Source organism: Anas acuta, chromosome 4 (genome assembly GCF_963932015.1).
Source record: "Anas acuta chromosome 4, bAnaAcu1.1, whole genome shotgun sequence".
Classification (NCBI taxonomy): Eukaryota; Metazoa; Chordata; class Aves; order Anseriformes; family Anatidae; genus Anas; species Anas acuta.
Genome location: NC_088982.1, coordinates 60,571,290 through 60,586,901, shown reverse-complemented (window position 1 = coordinate 60,586,901; position 15,612 = coordinate 60,571,290). Strand labels below are relative to the sequence as shown.

Here is a 15,612-nt window from a genome sequence, read left to right as displayed (position 1 = left end):
CCATGCAGCAGCTGTGATTTTATTCACGTCTAAGAAGCCAGATGCACCTCGTGCATAAATATCGGATGAGGAAAGCTGATGTTTGTTTGTAAGATTATTAATTCATTTAAGATAATCAGATGCTGAAAGGTTTAAGTTTTTTTTCCCTTCATTGAACAGCTTGAAAGCCTGACTGAGTTGTTTCTGGGGGCTTGACAAATCCATTTGTCTGCGGAAAGAAAAATGGCCCTTGCCAGCAGGTTTCTATAAATTTGATTATAATTCAGCATCACAGTAACTAATACCTACACAACAGATGAGGCTTGAGAGCTGGAAAGGTTTTCTCAGAAGAAGGGGAAGAGAAGGCTGGAGGGAATTAAAGACCTAAGTCAAACGGATCATGAAGGGGAAAAAAATCAAAGATTTTAAACTGTCCTGCAACCATTCAGGCCCTCCTTGTGTTTCTGGTGACAGCCACCTCCAGCTGCTTTGAAGGACTCTCCAACACAGCCAGTAGTGTTGATGCAGGGGTCGGTTGTCTTGATGCAGCCCTACCTGAGACACAGCTAGCTAGAAAGCCTAAAACCTGGAGCATGTTGACAAAATTGCTGCTATGCTGGCCACTTCTGAATGAGTCGCACTTTGACCGGGTTCCCCTTCAGTTTGGTTGATGTCTACACCAGTAAATTTGATACACCCGTGTTTTGCAGTGTGCAGAACTGGAATCTTACATCTGTAGCTAGAAATCATGTAAGCCTAAAGTGAAATTTTACTCCGGTGCAGCTTGGCCATATTCATGATTTTATTGCCAGTGATTTCTCAAAACTGCATAGCTGTTCCTCACACCTGCCAGGATTCAGGCCTTTCATCTTCCACCAAGAGCATTGATTTTGATACCCAGCTGGAGACCTGTAAGCTGTTCTAAGAGAGGCTGTCTGACTGGTGAAAAGAAACAAAAACTGGTTAAGTAAAATGCTTGGCCCCTTTGAATACACAGCAGCAGTTCTGCTGGCTTAGGGAAGGCAGAGTTTCATGCGCTCCTCCTAAACAACAGGTCGCTTAACTTCAAAACCTATTGCCTGGGAGAATGCAGACCACAGGAATTGATTAGAAACTATATCATGCTCGACTTTAGATGCATCTTCACACATACAACTTTAATTTGAAGAAAAGGGAAAGAGGGGGGAGAAATAATAATTTTTTCAGCTCAACTTTTCTCCCACCTTTTACTTCCTGCACAGTCTGAGCACTGCTGTTTGTTGTACAAAGCTGTGTAGATGCATTATTTGTGAGGCCATTGGTGAACAGGAAAACAAATAAACAAAAAACATTAGCTGGAAGGTTTTTGTCTGTATGTCCTGGGACATGTATACCTGTCTCTGGATTCAGTGGATAAGCGTTTGAGCTTTTCATTAGGAAACAAAAAAATAGATGGATGAGTGTCTGGTCTGCATGCACCAGCAGTGGTAGCAGTTGGGTCAGGCATGGAGATGCAAGCCTTTTGCTCCAAATGGCTGCTTATGGAGAGCAGAAGACCGGTGGGATTTGTGAGAGTCTTCCTTGCCCCGTGGGGGCTGCGTATGTGAGGAGGTAGCGTGGCTGTAGCCCCGTTCCTGCTGCTTGTACGTAGGAGTCCCGGACATGATACGGGTCAGTGAGTACGTGTCTGCACTCACACGTCTACCCCTGTGAATGTCACTGCTTATTCCAGGGAAGTGTGAAAGGTTGCTTGTGCTGGAGAGGGAAGTTTAAAAGATGCCTTTCTGACAAAGAAAGGACAAGGCACGGTTTGTTTTCCTTTTTTTTGTCTGCGTATTGAGTGAGTTTCATTAACAAGCTATCCTTCTTTGGCAGTGTGCGACCAGGCCTGTGAAACATGCTATTCAGACCAACCCGAGTGTTTAACCTGTGCTTCAGATAAGCTGTTACACAACGGGAAATGCGTTTCAGAGTGCCCAGATGGATATTTCCCAGGCAGCCATGGAAGATGCAGAGGTGAGAGACATATATGCAGGGACCTTAAGTCTCTCCAGGCACTGTCCACATGTTGTCTTCTTTTCCTCAAATGTTTACCTTTGGGGAAGGAATTTTCAGAGCACAGAACTGCGAGTGGGGATAGGGAATTTGATTTTTTCATTTTCTTTGGTTCATTTTTGATGGATTATTTTAAATTACCCTTTTTGCTTTGTGAAGCATATGAAGACATACTGAGATACATGTTCGAAGCACTGCGTGAGTGGGAGTTATTATTATTGTGTTCCTGGTTATTAATGCTTGTGCACTTCTGCTCTCATTAGTTCACAGAGCTGAATATCGTGCCAGCTGGGAGTTCTCATTGTTGCCTGGAGGATACTGTAGTCAGCAACACAGTTTGCAAGGAGGAAAATGAGGATTTTTCAGTTGAGTGTGCTCTCTTTCTTTATCAGCTTGTCACCATTCGTGCTCCACCTGTGAGGGACCTCTGGCCACGCACTGTACCTCCTGTTCCCTTCCTCTGGCATTGCGCCAGGGCCAGTGCCTGCGAGGCTGTGGAGAGGGTTTTTATCAGGATCACGACATCTGCAGGGGTAAGCAATGTACTTTGGTTAAGTTTCTCAGCTGCTGTAAGTCACCATATCTATCTTGGCTTTTGTTGGAAGGCACTCAGAGTGCACCCGGTTACGACACTGATCCTTTATTCTATGCGAAACTGGTCAAGGAATGAATAATTCCCATGTTTGCTTACTGATTGCTTCCCGTTTTGAGAAAAATTAAATTTTCTCAAGTACTTTGTGGTTTCACGCCCTCAGGATTTCCTGATATTGGGAACTTTTATTTTCTCTGTGCTATTTAAATAAATGCCCATTGCTAGCACTTCCAAATTTTTGTTGAGCCAGGTTAAGAGCTGGATGGAGTTGTACACACACCTAGTACACTCACAAAGACTTGTGGTCAGTTTTGCAACAATGGAAAACCTGAAAATTCAGGAGATGAATTTAAGCTTCCTACAAGCCCTCCAAATTGCCTTTTCTTGCTGTCTGTCCTAGTGAGGTTATGGTCATCTCGGCAGTTCCTGAAATTAAATGAGATTTGACTGCCTGTAGCACGGTATCACGGTTTTCTTCCAACTTCATCAGCATTATTTGAGAAAAGAGCTGTTATTTTGGGGTGTGAAAAATACTTTTTTCCAAAGTGGCTATTCCATGATAGGAAGCACAGCACTCCATCCCTTCCTGGAATAGATTCCTTAGCACACGAGTTGCTGCAAGGTGTCTGCTCTTAGAGTTTCAGACCTTCTACAGCAATACAAAACCGCAAAGAGGGATGAACTTGAGGGCTCAGCCCAGTGTTTTCTCCCCTCTCATGTTCACGAGATGCCCGGGTTTGCGTGGTTATTGGGCCTTGCCTGTCCCTGTGAGACAGCTGTACTCAGGCTGCAGCTCTGATGCTCTCCTCACCTGCTCACAGGTTGCCACCCGTCCTGCCGCACCTGCCTGGGCCCAGCGCCCTCGCAGTGCCTGCGGTGCTGGGCACCAGAGGAGGTGCTGCAGCCTCAACAGCCTGCAGAAGGAGCCGTGCACGGACTTTGCCTCTCTCGCTGCCAAGCCCGGTTCTACCTGGAAGTCACAGGAGTCTGCAAACGTGAGTAGAGGAGGGGAGCAGTTGTTTGAGGTACAGGGCTGCGCTGGATTTGATGTGTTTGTACTGACTTTGTACTGTGTTTGCTTGTAACGTGCTTTGAGCGCCTCTGTAATGCTTCTGGAGGAAAATATGCTCTATATGCAATTTGTAAGTAAAGGATTTAGTTACTTCTTTTTTTTTTTTTAAGTGACTGGGTTCAAGTCTGGCCATCTTAGCTTAGCTTTCTGTTCATTGAAGTTGAGCATACAGTTTTTAGCACTGACTTATTTTGAAGCAGGATCAATCCTTAAATCCTTTTCAGAAAAGACTGAACTTTTTCTTTATTTAGCCCCTGGAGCAGGTCAAGACATCCCACAGCAGGCTTTTCTTTTGAGGAAGCTCTTCTGATACATGCCCTGCAGCCCGAGTGCTATCACTGCTCCTGAAATACCAAGCAGGAAGCATTCCCAAAAAGGTTTGGAAGAGAGACTTAGATAGTGTACCTGGGGGATTTATATGGCTTCCCACTGCTCTGAGACAAAGCTGTTGTGGACTTCAGCTAAGGATGTTTTCTGGGCGGATCAGCAGGTCAGTCAGTTGGGTTGTACAGCGCTTGTGGCAGCCAGTCTGGATGTCTGTGTAACAAACATCCTGCAGCGTCTTGAAAACAATGCATGGAGATACAGGCTGAAGGAGTCGGAAGGTCTCGTGGCAGCACAGACCACAATAAACCTAAGGAGCAATACTTTCACAGGGGAAATGTTTTCCCTTTGTGGAAAGAGCAGTCACGGAGACAGTGCCTCTACAGCATTCAAGTAATGTAATAGTAATAAAACCAGCAGCAGCAACAGTGCTCGTGATGGCTGTTTCTTCCTGGTCAAAATATTTGCTGGAGGTGGACATAATTTAAAATAAATGTATATTGCTTGTGCCTCTTCATGGCAACTTGACAGGAGACCGTGGGCTCATTTTTTGCCTTAGGGGCTCTTTAAAAAGGAAGAAATCTTTTTTTTTACAGAATGGTTCTGTCTTTAGCAGTGACATATACAGGCTGTAAAGGGCCTGGTGCTTTGGGCTGGCTCCTGAAGGCATTAATGCAGAGCCTGCAATCCAAGCAGGGTCTGTCTCTTGGCAGGGAATGGCTTGTCTTGGCTGAGTCCAGGTTATGGGATCGAAGCTGAATGAAGAAATCCCTATACTCCTGCCTGAAGTGGGTGAGCAGACCTGCACAAACAGGCCTGAGCAGAGTTTGGTGACAGTGCTGAGTTATGTCACTGGGCAAGAATGCCGGCACAGCCCCGCTTTATTAACGCTGCCGTATTAGTGGTGGCATTAGAACAGTCCTCTGATTTATTGCAGGAGGCTGTGAATGTTCACAGTCGGAGATTTTGAGCTACCCATCTAAAATATTGATGTAAAATTTATAGAGGCACCTTCTTGAGAATGTAACCCCCGATAGATATAGAGTATGTCTGCGTTGTCTGTGCAGAAAAAAACAACACATGTTCATATGTAGGTTAAAATGCTGATTTTGAAAGTTTTACCTCTGTAGTTGCAAATTTCTCATCAATGCACAGAAATATTCCTGTCCCCAGTTTTTGAATGCTTTGAGATTTCCCTGATGAAACTGTACGGGATTTCTCTCTGATTTGATTTGAGTCAGTTGAGCCGGAGATAGTCCTGGAGACATTACATCTGTGATGAGGATCCCTGATTTCTCTCTCCGGCTCTCTGACAGTCAGGCAGCTAAGCGTACTTGCATAAATCATTCTATTTCATTTCTTCTCTCCAGCCCTGTGTCTGTCTTGTCTCCCCAGAGGGCAGGAAATCTCTCTTTGTATCCTAACAGGGACTAACACAGTGGAACCCGTGGCCTCAAGTCCCTGTTCTTATAAAGACTAGCGGTGGTGATTTTCAAAATATTACTTTGATCAGATTATTTAGTTTAAGCTGCTTGTTTTAGGATCAGTACCAGTAAAGGCCAAGGTGAAGAAGCCTGACATTTTAACTGCACTCTCTTTATTCTTGCTGAATTGTCCTTTTAATGAGCATGCACTTCACTAGCTGGAAAGTCCAGTGGCCAGCCCAGCTCTGTCCACGTGCTCTCACTGCTCCAGAATGGCTGATGAAAACCGTGCACTGGTGTTGGATAGACAATCCTTCCTAGGATAACTGTGGGGTGATAGCAAAGGATGATTTCAGACTCTGTAAGTCTGCAAGACTCAGGGCTCTTAGAGAGGAGAAGGGTATTACACGCCATCGTGCATCTTGGCTTGCCATTTCAGAAATAAATTGCATGGGTGCAATGACATTCAATATGCAGCTATCTGTGGTTGCCCCTTATCTTCAAGAAGTGTGCTGTGCAGCCTTTTTGCACTCCTGCCCTTTCTACCTTTCACGAGCAAACAAATCTGTAAAGGAAATGCCTTCCTGTTGTCTTGGGGGACAAAGCAATCTAGCTATGCTCTAGGACAGTAACAACACAGATAAGCTCAAAACCAATTTCCTTCTCTCTATCTTCTTGTTTTTCCCTTCCCTGCAGAGTGCCACTCCTCCTGTGCAGGCTGCATGGGGAACACTTCCCGGGACTGTACGTCGTGCCTGTCTTCCCACGTCCTGCTGGAAGGCAGCTGCCTCTCCAAGTGCCCAGAGGGGCTGTTCAGCCACGAAGATCGCTGCTCCCGTGAGTGCACAGTGCGGGCACCTGCAGCTTATGCTGTTGAATTTCATTGCATGCACGTTTTCTAAAGCATTTCTCAATGTAATTAGAGATGCTGTCAGATTTATATGAGGCTATTTAAGTATTTTCAGGGGAGAATAGTATAGTCCAATTTCAGAAAATGGAATCTCCTCCTAATGGGAGAGAGGCATGCACACTGAATCATAAATTATAATCAGTTTTGCTTCCCTGGACAGCTTCCCTGAAAATATTTTGCTTTTCATTTCACTAGGCTTGGATGATGTTCTTAGCCAGTGCACTGTGGCAAAAGAGGTCTTATTGGACAGCACTGAAACATGGTCTGCTTTTATTAGACTAGATAAGCATATTGAATTTGCTTCAGCTTTATTTTTAATCCACTGCTGGCTATAGGGCTGGGCTTAGAAAGAAGGAATTCTGCAGATACAGGAGAAAAGCCATTACCTCTATGGATATTGCCTCACTGGTGGAGGGGACAGTATTGTTTGTGTCTCAGCTTTGCCCACTGGTCAGCAAGTGGCTTTTGTGGTCACGTTGTTTGATCCCATCTAAGTGGCTGACTGTGACTACTGACCTCCCAAGCGACTGTATCAATTAACTCAGGTATGCTACTCGCAGAAAATTCCAGCCTTTGGGGTGTGTCTTTCATTATTAATGGCTGAGTACAATGGGTGAGGAAATGCCGGCATTTGAAAGCTGGTTAGTCCCTTCAAGGTCATCTGAAAGGTGTCTGGTGGTTTATAATAGATTCACTGGGACAGGCGTCCCTGCATCTGTTCTGGCAGTAGGATAAATTTGCTGAAGTTGTATTAGTCACTTCCCTGCGAGGGCTCAGGTTTAGAGAGAGGAACCCCTTCCCCAGTCTGTCACTCTGCTTATGCAATGTATTCGTCCAAGGAACAACTCTATAAATACTTTTAGTTGGCAGGCTATTGTAAAGATTCATCAATTCTGAGGTTGTGCTCTGCCACCTTTGAGCTGAGGTAACTGCTGAATGCTGCATTACGCAGTTCCATACCCCAGGCTTATGTAAATGTCTTAAAAAACAAAATTTCAGTGTCAGGGAAGTAGCATCTTTCTGTATGCTGCCAGCTTAGATCTCCTGCAGTTTTTGAACGGCGAAGCTCAGTTAATATAGGTGCATCTAGAAAATTGATTCTTCCTTTTGAACACTGATTTCACGGGCGTGATTTCTGAGAAGCTGGGAAGGAAGCGGGACTTGACGCATTGGATCTTAAACACTGGAGCCTTATGCTGTGGCAGCTGTGAAAAGCCCAGCTTCCACGTGGGGAGCGAGCAGTATGTTGCCTGGGGGAGTCCTGAGGTGGGAGACTTTGAAGTTGTGTGCTTTTATTCATGGAAGAGTTTTTAAAGTAGTTTTTAAGAGGTTTTTACAGATCATTAGCTGTAGTATTTCTGTCTCCCTCAGTTCTAGCCTGGAACTCATGGAAATATGGCATCTGGCTGTAAAGGTAGAAGGAAACAAAAGCAGCCTGAGTGAAATTGTTTTGAGCAATCTTAATCGCTTCTTCTGCAATCCTTTTGTTGAGCTTTTGGGAGACAGAATAGCTAATGCGCTGGCACAGCACTCGGGTTTTATTCGTTTCAGTTTGGGAGGTGTTTGTGCAGAAATAATTTCCTTGATTCCTCACTCATGAATATCAAGCTCATGCCACTGTAGTTTTATACAATCCCCCTCTCTTTCTTACATGCACCCGCATGTGCTGGAGGGAAGAATAAAAGGTTCAATCTGTTTATATTTTGTGTAGATCTCTACCTTGATGAATGCAGAGAACAAATGCAACTGCTTTAATCTTCAACTCTTTTTTTCATCTTGTTTATTCAAAGTGAGAATGGAAGAGCCTTCCAAACCACAGCTCACCAGTCGCTGGTGCTATTTGCATCAATTTATGTCCACGTTTTGTAGGAGTAAATGATGATGATAGGGGCTGTTTTTCAGGGGAGGGAGGGGTGTAAGGTGGACTGCAATGAGAGCATAACGAGTGTTGATTTTCTTACCCAGCCTGTCACCCATCATGCAAGACGTGCCGCGGCCCTTCTGAGTCGGAGTGCTTGACCTGCCATCCCCATGCAGCCCTGGCTGGGGGAAGGTGCAGGACTAGCTGCAAGGAAGAGCAGTATCTCAACATGGTGGGATATTGTGTGGGTAAGTAAGAGGCAATGGCAGAAGGGGGTCATACAGAGCTTCCACAGAGCTGCCTGAAGTGAATTGCAAATTGTGTAAGGTTGGTAGAAGGGAGGGGGAGATAAGACACACTTTGGCCAGGCTTGTTGCTGCTTAGTTTGGTGCTGAGACTTGAGATCACTTGAGATCAGCAAGGAAAGCTGCTCGGGTCCTGCAAAGAGCTTCAGCAAAGTGAGATAAGGAAACATTTGTCATTCAGAGAAGCAATTTGTGGGGCCCTAAATTAAAATTGGCACAGCTAGGATTGCTGTGTGCATTTCTGAGAGATATTAGGATTTATACACAGGGGTTATACTTGGGTGCTCAAGTGCCTGCACTTAAGCCTATCATCAGAAGCCACTGATTGCATTTACCTGTTTAAAAAGAAAAATCATTTTTAATCCATCATGCAGACATGTATAAACATATCCTGGGAAGAGCTCCAACAATTTCTAAACTTTATCAAGTCTTTTTTTTTTTTTGTTATCAAAAAATGGTACAGTGTGTGAGGCTTAAGCTAGGTTGAACAGTTCCATATGATATAAAGAATCCTAAGAAAAGAGAAAAATGCAATAAATGTAATAAATACATCCGCTGAGAGGCTATCATTCTCAATTTAATCTAGATGGCTCCCTTTCCCAGGGACTTCTTTTTGCTTACGATATATGTGTTTGTTTTTTGTTTTGCTTTTAATGACAGACTTGTTTCTTTCCTCTCAGCAGATTACTTTTATAAACTGTTTCTTCACCTTTCTTGTAAACAACAGTTACTGTTTAGTCTGCAGGGGGGAACAGGGAAGGGGGAACAAAGTATATGAGGAGTAGGAAAAGATCCCAAAAGCTTCTAGGTATACAGGAAGTTAGGTTGGGGAGTCAAGGTGTTTCGGACAGTCAAGTAGTTACAGTATTGAAATAATTCAGCATTTCAGTGTAAAAAGCTGTTTCTGCCCTGTAAAATTTCAGGCCCGGCAACAATACTCATGAATGTCATGTAACATCATAGTTGTGTGCACCTTGCATATTCCACCTTATTTTCCCGTTAATTTGCATTATGCTTCCTGTGAAAAAAGCCACTGGAAATGTAGTCTTCCAGATGTCAGTTTTATTTGCAAAATAGTGCTATTTATCATACACCAGGATTCTTTCTGAGGAGGGTTTCTGCTGCTTGATGCATGCTGTGTGCTTTAATTATCCCTTTTAGACTACTGCTTCCTGAAAGTTTGGTGTCATGGAGCAATAAGCATGCTCCCAGATGATTAGGTAGACATCACGGTGCCTGGCAATAATGAGGAGAAGAAATTGGAAACAGTGGGGTCGCTCAGGCAATGTGCAGGGCATGGTTTGACCTCCAGCTTCATTACGCTGGCAGTGATGAATCATCTGCAAAGAACCTCGCTTGGCTTCCTGGGCTCCAGAGCAATTGCAGTCGGTGATGTATTTGTTCCCTACAAACTAGTAAGCTTTGCTTTGGAGCTCTGTAGGCCCTCAAAGTGGTCCCCTGTTTGGAGAGCTGTCTTCTCAAAGGAGAAATATGTTTTCAAGACTTGGTTCATAGTGCCTGGCATCACAGAGTGTCAGCAGTGGTTGGGTCTGTGCCCCCGAAACAGGATTGAAGGCTTTGCAGGTGCAATATGGTAAGAGTGTAAGGAGATACCATTCTCCCTCCCAGCTCTGATTTGAGTCTTGCTCCGTGACTCCCCCATGTCACTCCTGCCTTGACAAGGCCACCACATATTCTCACTTGGTCTTTGTAACATGTGGACCCTTAATGTCCATGTGGTCTTGCAGGTAGATGCAGTGGTGCTTCTTTAGCTAACTGAAGTTTTAAAAATGCTTGTAGAGGAGCACAGTTATTTGTTGCCTTAAAAAAAACGACAAAGTTGTGCTTTGGTCTTGGATCTGCAGTCCTAGGTGCGTTGCTCTTTGTGCCAAATTTGTGTCTGATGTTTAAGCAAAAGATATGTTGCCAGTTCTGATACAAATAAAGAGCTGCACATCCAGGTTGTTAAATTTCACTTGTTCTCCTCATTCAGCACTGATTGAAATGCTAAATTTGCCCTTGCAAGTTATTAATTACCAGCTAAAGAGCAGCTGTCCCATAAAAGAAAACATTAAAACCCATGACACTTGCATAATATATAATTTGCATCAGACTCTAACAAAGCTGTTCTCTTTGCTTCCCAAAGCAGTATTTTTTTTACTATTATCTTCCCATTTCTGTCTAATTCCTGACCCTCCAGGCAGAACTGTGGTACAACGTACAGGGACTGCTGTGCATTACAGCCACTTGTCATACCTTATGGACGTGCAGGGGAAAATCTTTCATAGAGGACGAAGAAAACTAACTGTCACTTGAAACCATTGCCTGTGAATTACTGTCATTATTGTACGTGTTACCTAAGTGAGGACTGGAATATTTGCCTCGTTAATAGGAGCAGAACCTTGTTTTCAGCAGTTTACCAAATAAACATTTCAAATGTAAGCAGAGGAAAGACAAAATGGCCTCAAGTTTCAAAGGATCAGTGAGTTTCCAAGCTCTCCTTGGAGCACACTGAATTTGTGTTAATTTTCTTTAAGAATGCTCAATTCATAAATTTTATTTCATAGCTGAAGTGGTTGTATAGAAATATGTTTGTGTCTTTTGTGGTCCCCTACTGAGTCTCAGGGCTTTTGTGTTTTGTGTTTTCCTGCTTTGAACACGCTCTTTGATTTCTCTCCCTCTCTCAGCTGCTTATCCAAGACAGATTGAGCTTCTGGGAATGTTGCAGTCACCAATCTAAAAAATAACACCATTGCTAAAGCTGTTGGTCCGCTCATAAAACCCTGCGGTTACTTTTCCGATTTGAATAAGTTACGTGCCTGTCTTGGGGCTTCCTCATCAGTCTTCAGGCTTCCTCATCGATCTTTCCCTGACTCGGTGTGAGGGCAGTTAGAAGAAGGCAGCAGGACCGTGCCGAGGCCAAAGCGAGGAGCTCACAGCCAGGGTTGCGAGCTGTCAGACTCCTGCTCAGCTCACATGGAACCAGATGAAAGGGCTCCCTGCAAGAATTAGCGCAGAGGGCAGCTGGTGTGAAATGCAAGTCAAAACACCCACTGATACAGCATCTTCCAAGCTCCTAGCTTAACTTCTGAATGCACCTTCCTTGCCATGCAGCTCCCAATTGCTTTGCTCAGCTCCTCAGGCCCTTATTGCTTAGGTTGGGCACAGTTGTGAAAATGTACAAAGATCAGCCAAAGAGCTTGCTCGGGGGGGTGCCTATAACAAGCCTTCCTGCCTTGCTCTTAAAATTCCAGAAAGGACACACTGACAACAAGAAATACTCTCAGCTACTTGTAAAATTAATGAGCTGTACGCTGAGAGAGGCATTGATGTCATCACAAAGAGTTGCAGGTTCTCTGAGCAAAGCAAGAGGGAAATGAGGAGCTTAGCTCCATTTAGTCGCTGGCATGCAACCTCCCATAGAAATTTGCAGCTGAGCTGGCAGTTGAGGGAAATGGAAGATCCTTTCCCTGCTCGGGTCTGGGTCTGTTTGTGCCAGGCACCTTTCAGCTGGACTTCCCCACGTGATGCTGCCTAAAGCAGCTCCCACCCCTCTCAGAAGACGCAGGCTGCTCCCTGCAGACCTGGTGGCACTTCGGGAGTTCTTGCTTGTGGCAAGGAGTTCCCACCACCCTGTGACAAAGCCCTCTTCAGGTCTTCGATGGAAGAGGCAAACCCTTCCACAAACCAAGCCAAACCCCTGGTCACTGCTGAGTGTCCTTCTGGACCAACTGTGCTGATTGGCTTCCTGGATTTACTCTGAGGTGCCAGAAAACATTTGCGTGCTGACCCTCCTGTAAGTGACCTGGTGTTTGAGGTGCAGATTTATGGCAGTGCTGAACCTTATACCTTCCCTTCGAGTATAATACTAAACCTGCATCAGAGATTTTTTTTTTTTTCTGAAGAGCCCTTAAGAGGGGAGGCATATTTAAACAATACAAGTGGTTGATTGCTTAGCAAATTAGGGAACTGAGAGGTAGAAATGTCTCTGCTTTCCTTTACGAGCGTTCAGAAACACTTCAGAGATCATTTTTTTCTCCTTGAATGCTTTGGCTGTGTGTTTACAGGCAAGGGAACAGTACGTAACAGACACTTTTCCATCTAGGAGGAGGACAGCGTTTAGTTTGTTTGGTTTGTTTGCATGCTGAGAGAAAGCTAAAGAGGATGTGGAAATAGAGCATCTCTGGAAATTGAAACCTGTGTAAGTAACTGTGTTACACTTCACATTGAATGTTGCTTGATAGGAAGATCACTGATAGCTGAAGCCTCTGGGAGCCCAAAGCACTCGGACAACCTGCCTGTAACTGAGCGGGACTGAGGGTGAGCAAGGAGAAAGCAGAATCAGCACAAACACATACGGTCTCATGCAAGGTGTTATTGAGAAGCATAAAGAAAACACTCTGCTTCTTTTCATCTTCATTTCTAAGGGAGCCTGCTGTGAAAAATTTAAATAATATTTTCCAAAGCAAAGGACTTCACTCCTTCCTTTGCTCTGTCACTGGTTCTCCAGCGTCCCCCAATTCACCACGAGCGTCAGGTTTTTTTTGTTGGGGGTGTTTTTTTCTTCGGTGTTTTGTGCTCTTTCATCTCCAGGCTTACAGAGGAACAGGAGAGTAATGAGGATGGTTTCTCATAAAACAGTAGTTGAGAAAAAGGTCTCTTTCAACATGCAGGAGCAAGCAGAGACCATAAAGAGAAAACTGTGCTTCAGCAGCACCTAGTTTTGTAGACACATAGTTTTTTAAGCATAAGTTTGGGAGAGTCTGCCTATTTACAGTAGATGCGGGTTCTTTGGGCACCCTAAGATTTTCCTGTCTCATTTTTATTCCCTGTGTCTGGAACCTGTTTGACCGTGCACGGGTGTCTCTTGTTCTCGATCCCTGACAAGCTGTTGCAGAGTTGAGGTACGTATCGCACCCAGCCAAAGCTCTCTAACAGAGAGCAGCGCTTCCAGCAAGAGCTGAAGCTAGAGGGGTGTGATTCTTACCACTGCCCTGCCGGGGGTGGATTGAGAGTTTAAGGGTTACTGTCTCAGGCATATTCTTTCTTCCCAGCCACCTTGACCTCCCCTCTGGCTCTCCCTTCCCAGCTACAAAATCGGGAGTGCGGGGCAGAGGACAGAGGGGCTGTACACCCTGTGCAAGGTCAGGAGGAAAGAGGCAGCTGCTTTAAGGGGCTTGAATCCTGCTTGCACTCAGGATTGTGTTCAGTTCCGTGCTGCACCTCTGCTTTCCCACCAGTGCTTGGTGAGAGTTGTACGTAACGTATGGGAAGAAATTGGGCTAGGCTTAGCTTCCAGTTGCAATTAGACACTTGCAGGTATGCAGGCAGCAATCTCCAAGACTCCCATGTGAGCCTGTCTTCAGCTTGTAAAATTGGATTGCCCAACGATCTGTAGTGCTGCTGTCACGGGAGTCAAAAGGCAGAAAGCTGAACCTGCAGCAGAAAGCTGACAGGAGGCCAGGTACTCGACTCAAGCTTCGTTATTACATTTCTTTCAAGACAATTGTCATTTCCTTTATAATTTTCTGAATTACCATGATGAGGATTAATTTGGCCTCCAGGTTACCTTACACTGCCCCATTGTGTGCACAGAAGGCCTGTTGTAAAACCTTTTGAAGCGCCCAAGTTCAGGCAGAGGTCAGGAGACACAGGTTTGTGCGCTGCTGAGGGAAAAAGAAGAAAAGGGAAAGGTTTTGAGGAGTTCTCATGCAAACTCTAAATGCTGCTCTTGGCTTGGCTTGGAGGCCTGTGGTGGCCTCCTCAGGGTGTGGGAGAAATACCTTGTTTGTGGGAGAAATGTCTTGTGTGTGTGGGAAAGGCTGAACGGGATGAACTGTGGGAGAAGGCTGTGCAGCTGTGCAGGTTGTGCTTTTCCTTCTTGGAGGGTGGGAGCAGGGGGAGTTGTTAAAGAAGAATCTGTTGGTAGGAACACCTAAAATCAGAGAAAGGTTTGGAAGAAGCAAAGGGCTTTAATCTGGCTTTGTACAAAACTTTTTCAAGCTCACCTATGGACAGATGGGATGGAGGGTACTCGGATGGGACAGGAGAGATGCAGAGAATGTGTTTGCTGTGGGAAAATGGAAACGTTGTGCTGCTCGGGAAGAGCACAAGGTGGGGATGAGGGCAGGAGGAGCGGAGAGCTCCTTGAATATGCTGATTTCTGCTCACTCCTCTTGCAAACATCTGGGAGTGCAGCGTTTAGCATCTGAGCCCTGCCTTTGAGCACCAGTTAACAGTAAGGGGCTCTGAAAACGAAGGCCCCAATATCTTCCTTGAGTTCTCATTGATGTTTCCCCGTAGCAGCTCTGCTTTGTCCAGATGTGCTGATGGTCTCTGTTATTCCCTGCTTCTTTCAGACTGCCATCCTTTGTGCCGCCAGTGCGTGGCCAACCTGTGGGACACCGGCAGCATCTGTGTGAGGTGCCAGAACGCCCGGCACTTGCTCCTGCGGGACCACTGCCTTCCTGACTGCCCAGGGGGATACTACGCCGAGAGCGGTGCCTGCAAAAGTGAGTAGTCCCTCCAGACACCTCCAGCAGCAGCGAGGTGGCAGGGATCCTCGCGAGATGTGCCATGAAATGCCTCCTCTGCACTAGGGGAGCTTGGTCCAGCCAGCAGGCAGGACACCACGTGTGGAGCTGGGGGTTTCCTTCAAGTTTTCAGTGTGATTTACGTGAGGCAGGCGGTGCCCTGCTGTCCTGAGCACACACTGAGGCTAGTGGGTCCTAGCCCACTATTACACGGTTAGTAACTGTAACGAGTACCAGGCAGCAGTATGTTTGTGAGGAGGAGGTGAAGGTGAGTTTTTCTCTCAGGGAAATTCCACCTCTCAAAGGCAGTGGCACAGAAACAGGGTGACAGGACACTAGGGCCTTCCTGAGCTGCCTGAGGTAGCTGCTGTGAAGAGATGGGCTACCTAGCCATAATCAGGGGTAACTTCAGAGATTTTTCACGTGCCTGTCACCAAGTCTCCAATTTGTGTGGTACCAGCATTGGTACGGGATACTGACACTTGAAAATACTTTGTGGATGTGTGCTGCAAAGGACCACGCAAATCTGCCAAAAAGAAAAAAAATGTGATGGTTGAAAGGCGAACATGCTTAGCAGC

General features: G+C 45.4%; 1 protein-coding gene across 2 annotated transcripts in view; it reads left to right on the top strand.

The window, feature by feature from the left end:
* Positions 1-15,612, top strand: part of FRAS1 (Fraser extracellular matrix complex subunit 1) — a 146,349-nt gene that overhangs the window by 69,359 nt on the left and 61,378 nt on the right. For both annotated transcript variants that reach the window (XM_068681573.1, XM_068681574.1), the window contains exons 15-20: positions 1,834-1,974; positions 2,406-2,546; positions 3,427-3,600; positions 6,122-6,262; positions 8,301-8,444; positions 14,861-15,013. In XM_068681573.1, coding sequence (XP_068537674.1) covers positions 1,834-1,974; positions 2,406-2,546; positions 3,427-3,600; positions 6,122-6,262; positions 8,301-8,444; positions 14,861-15,013 — 894 coding nt within the window. The remainder of the gene's footprint in view (positions 1-1,833; positions 1,975-2,405; positions 2,547-3,426; positions 3,601-6,121; positions 6,263-8,300; positions 8,445-14,860; positions 15,014-15,612) is intronic.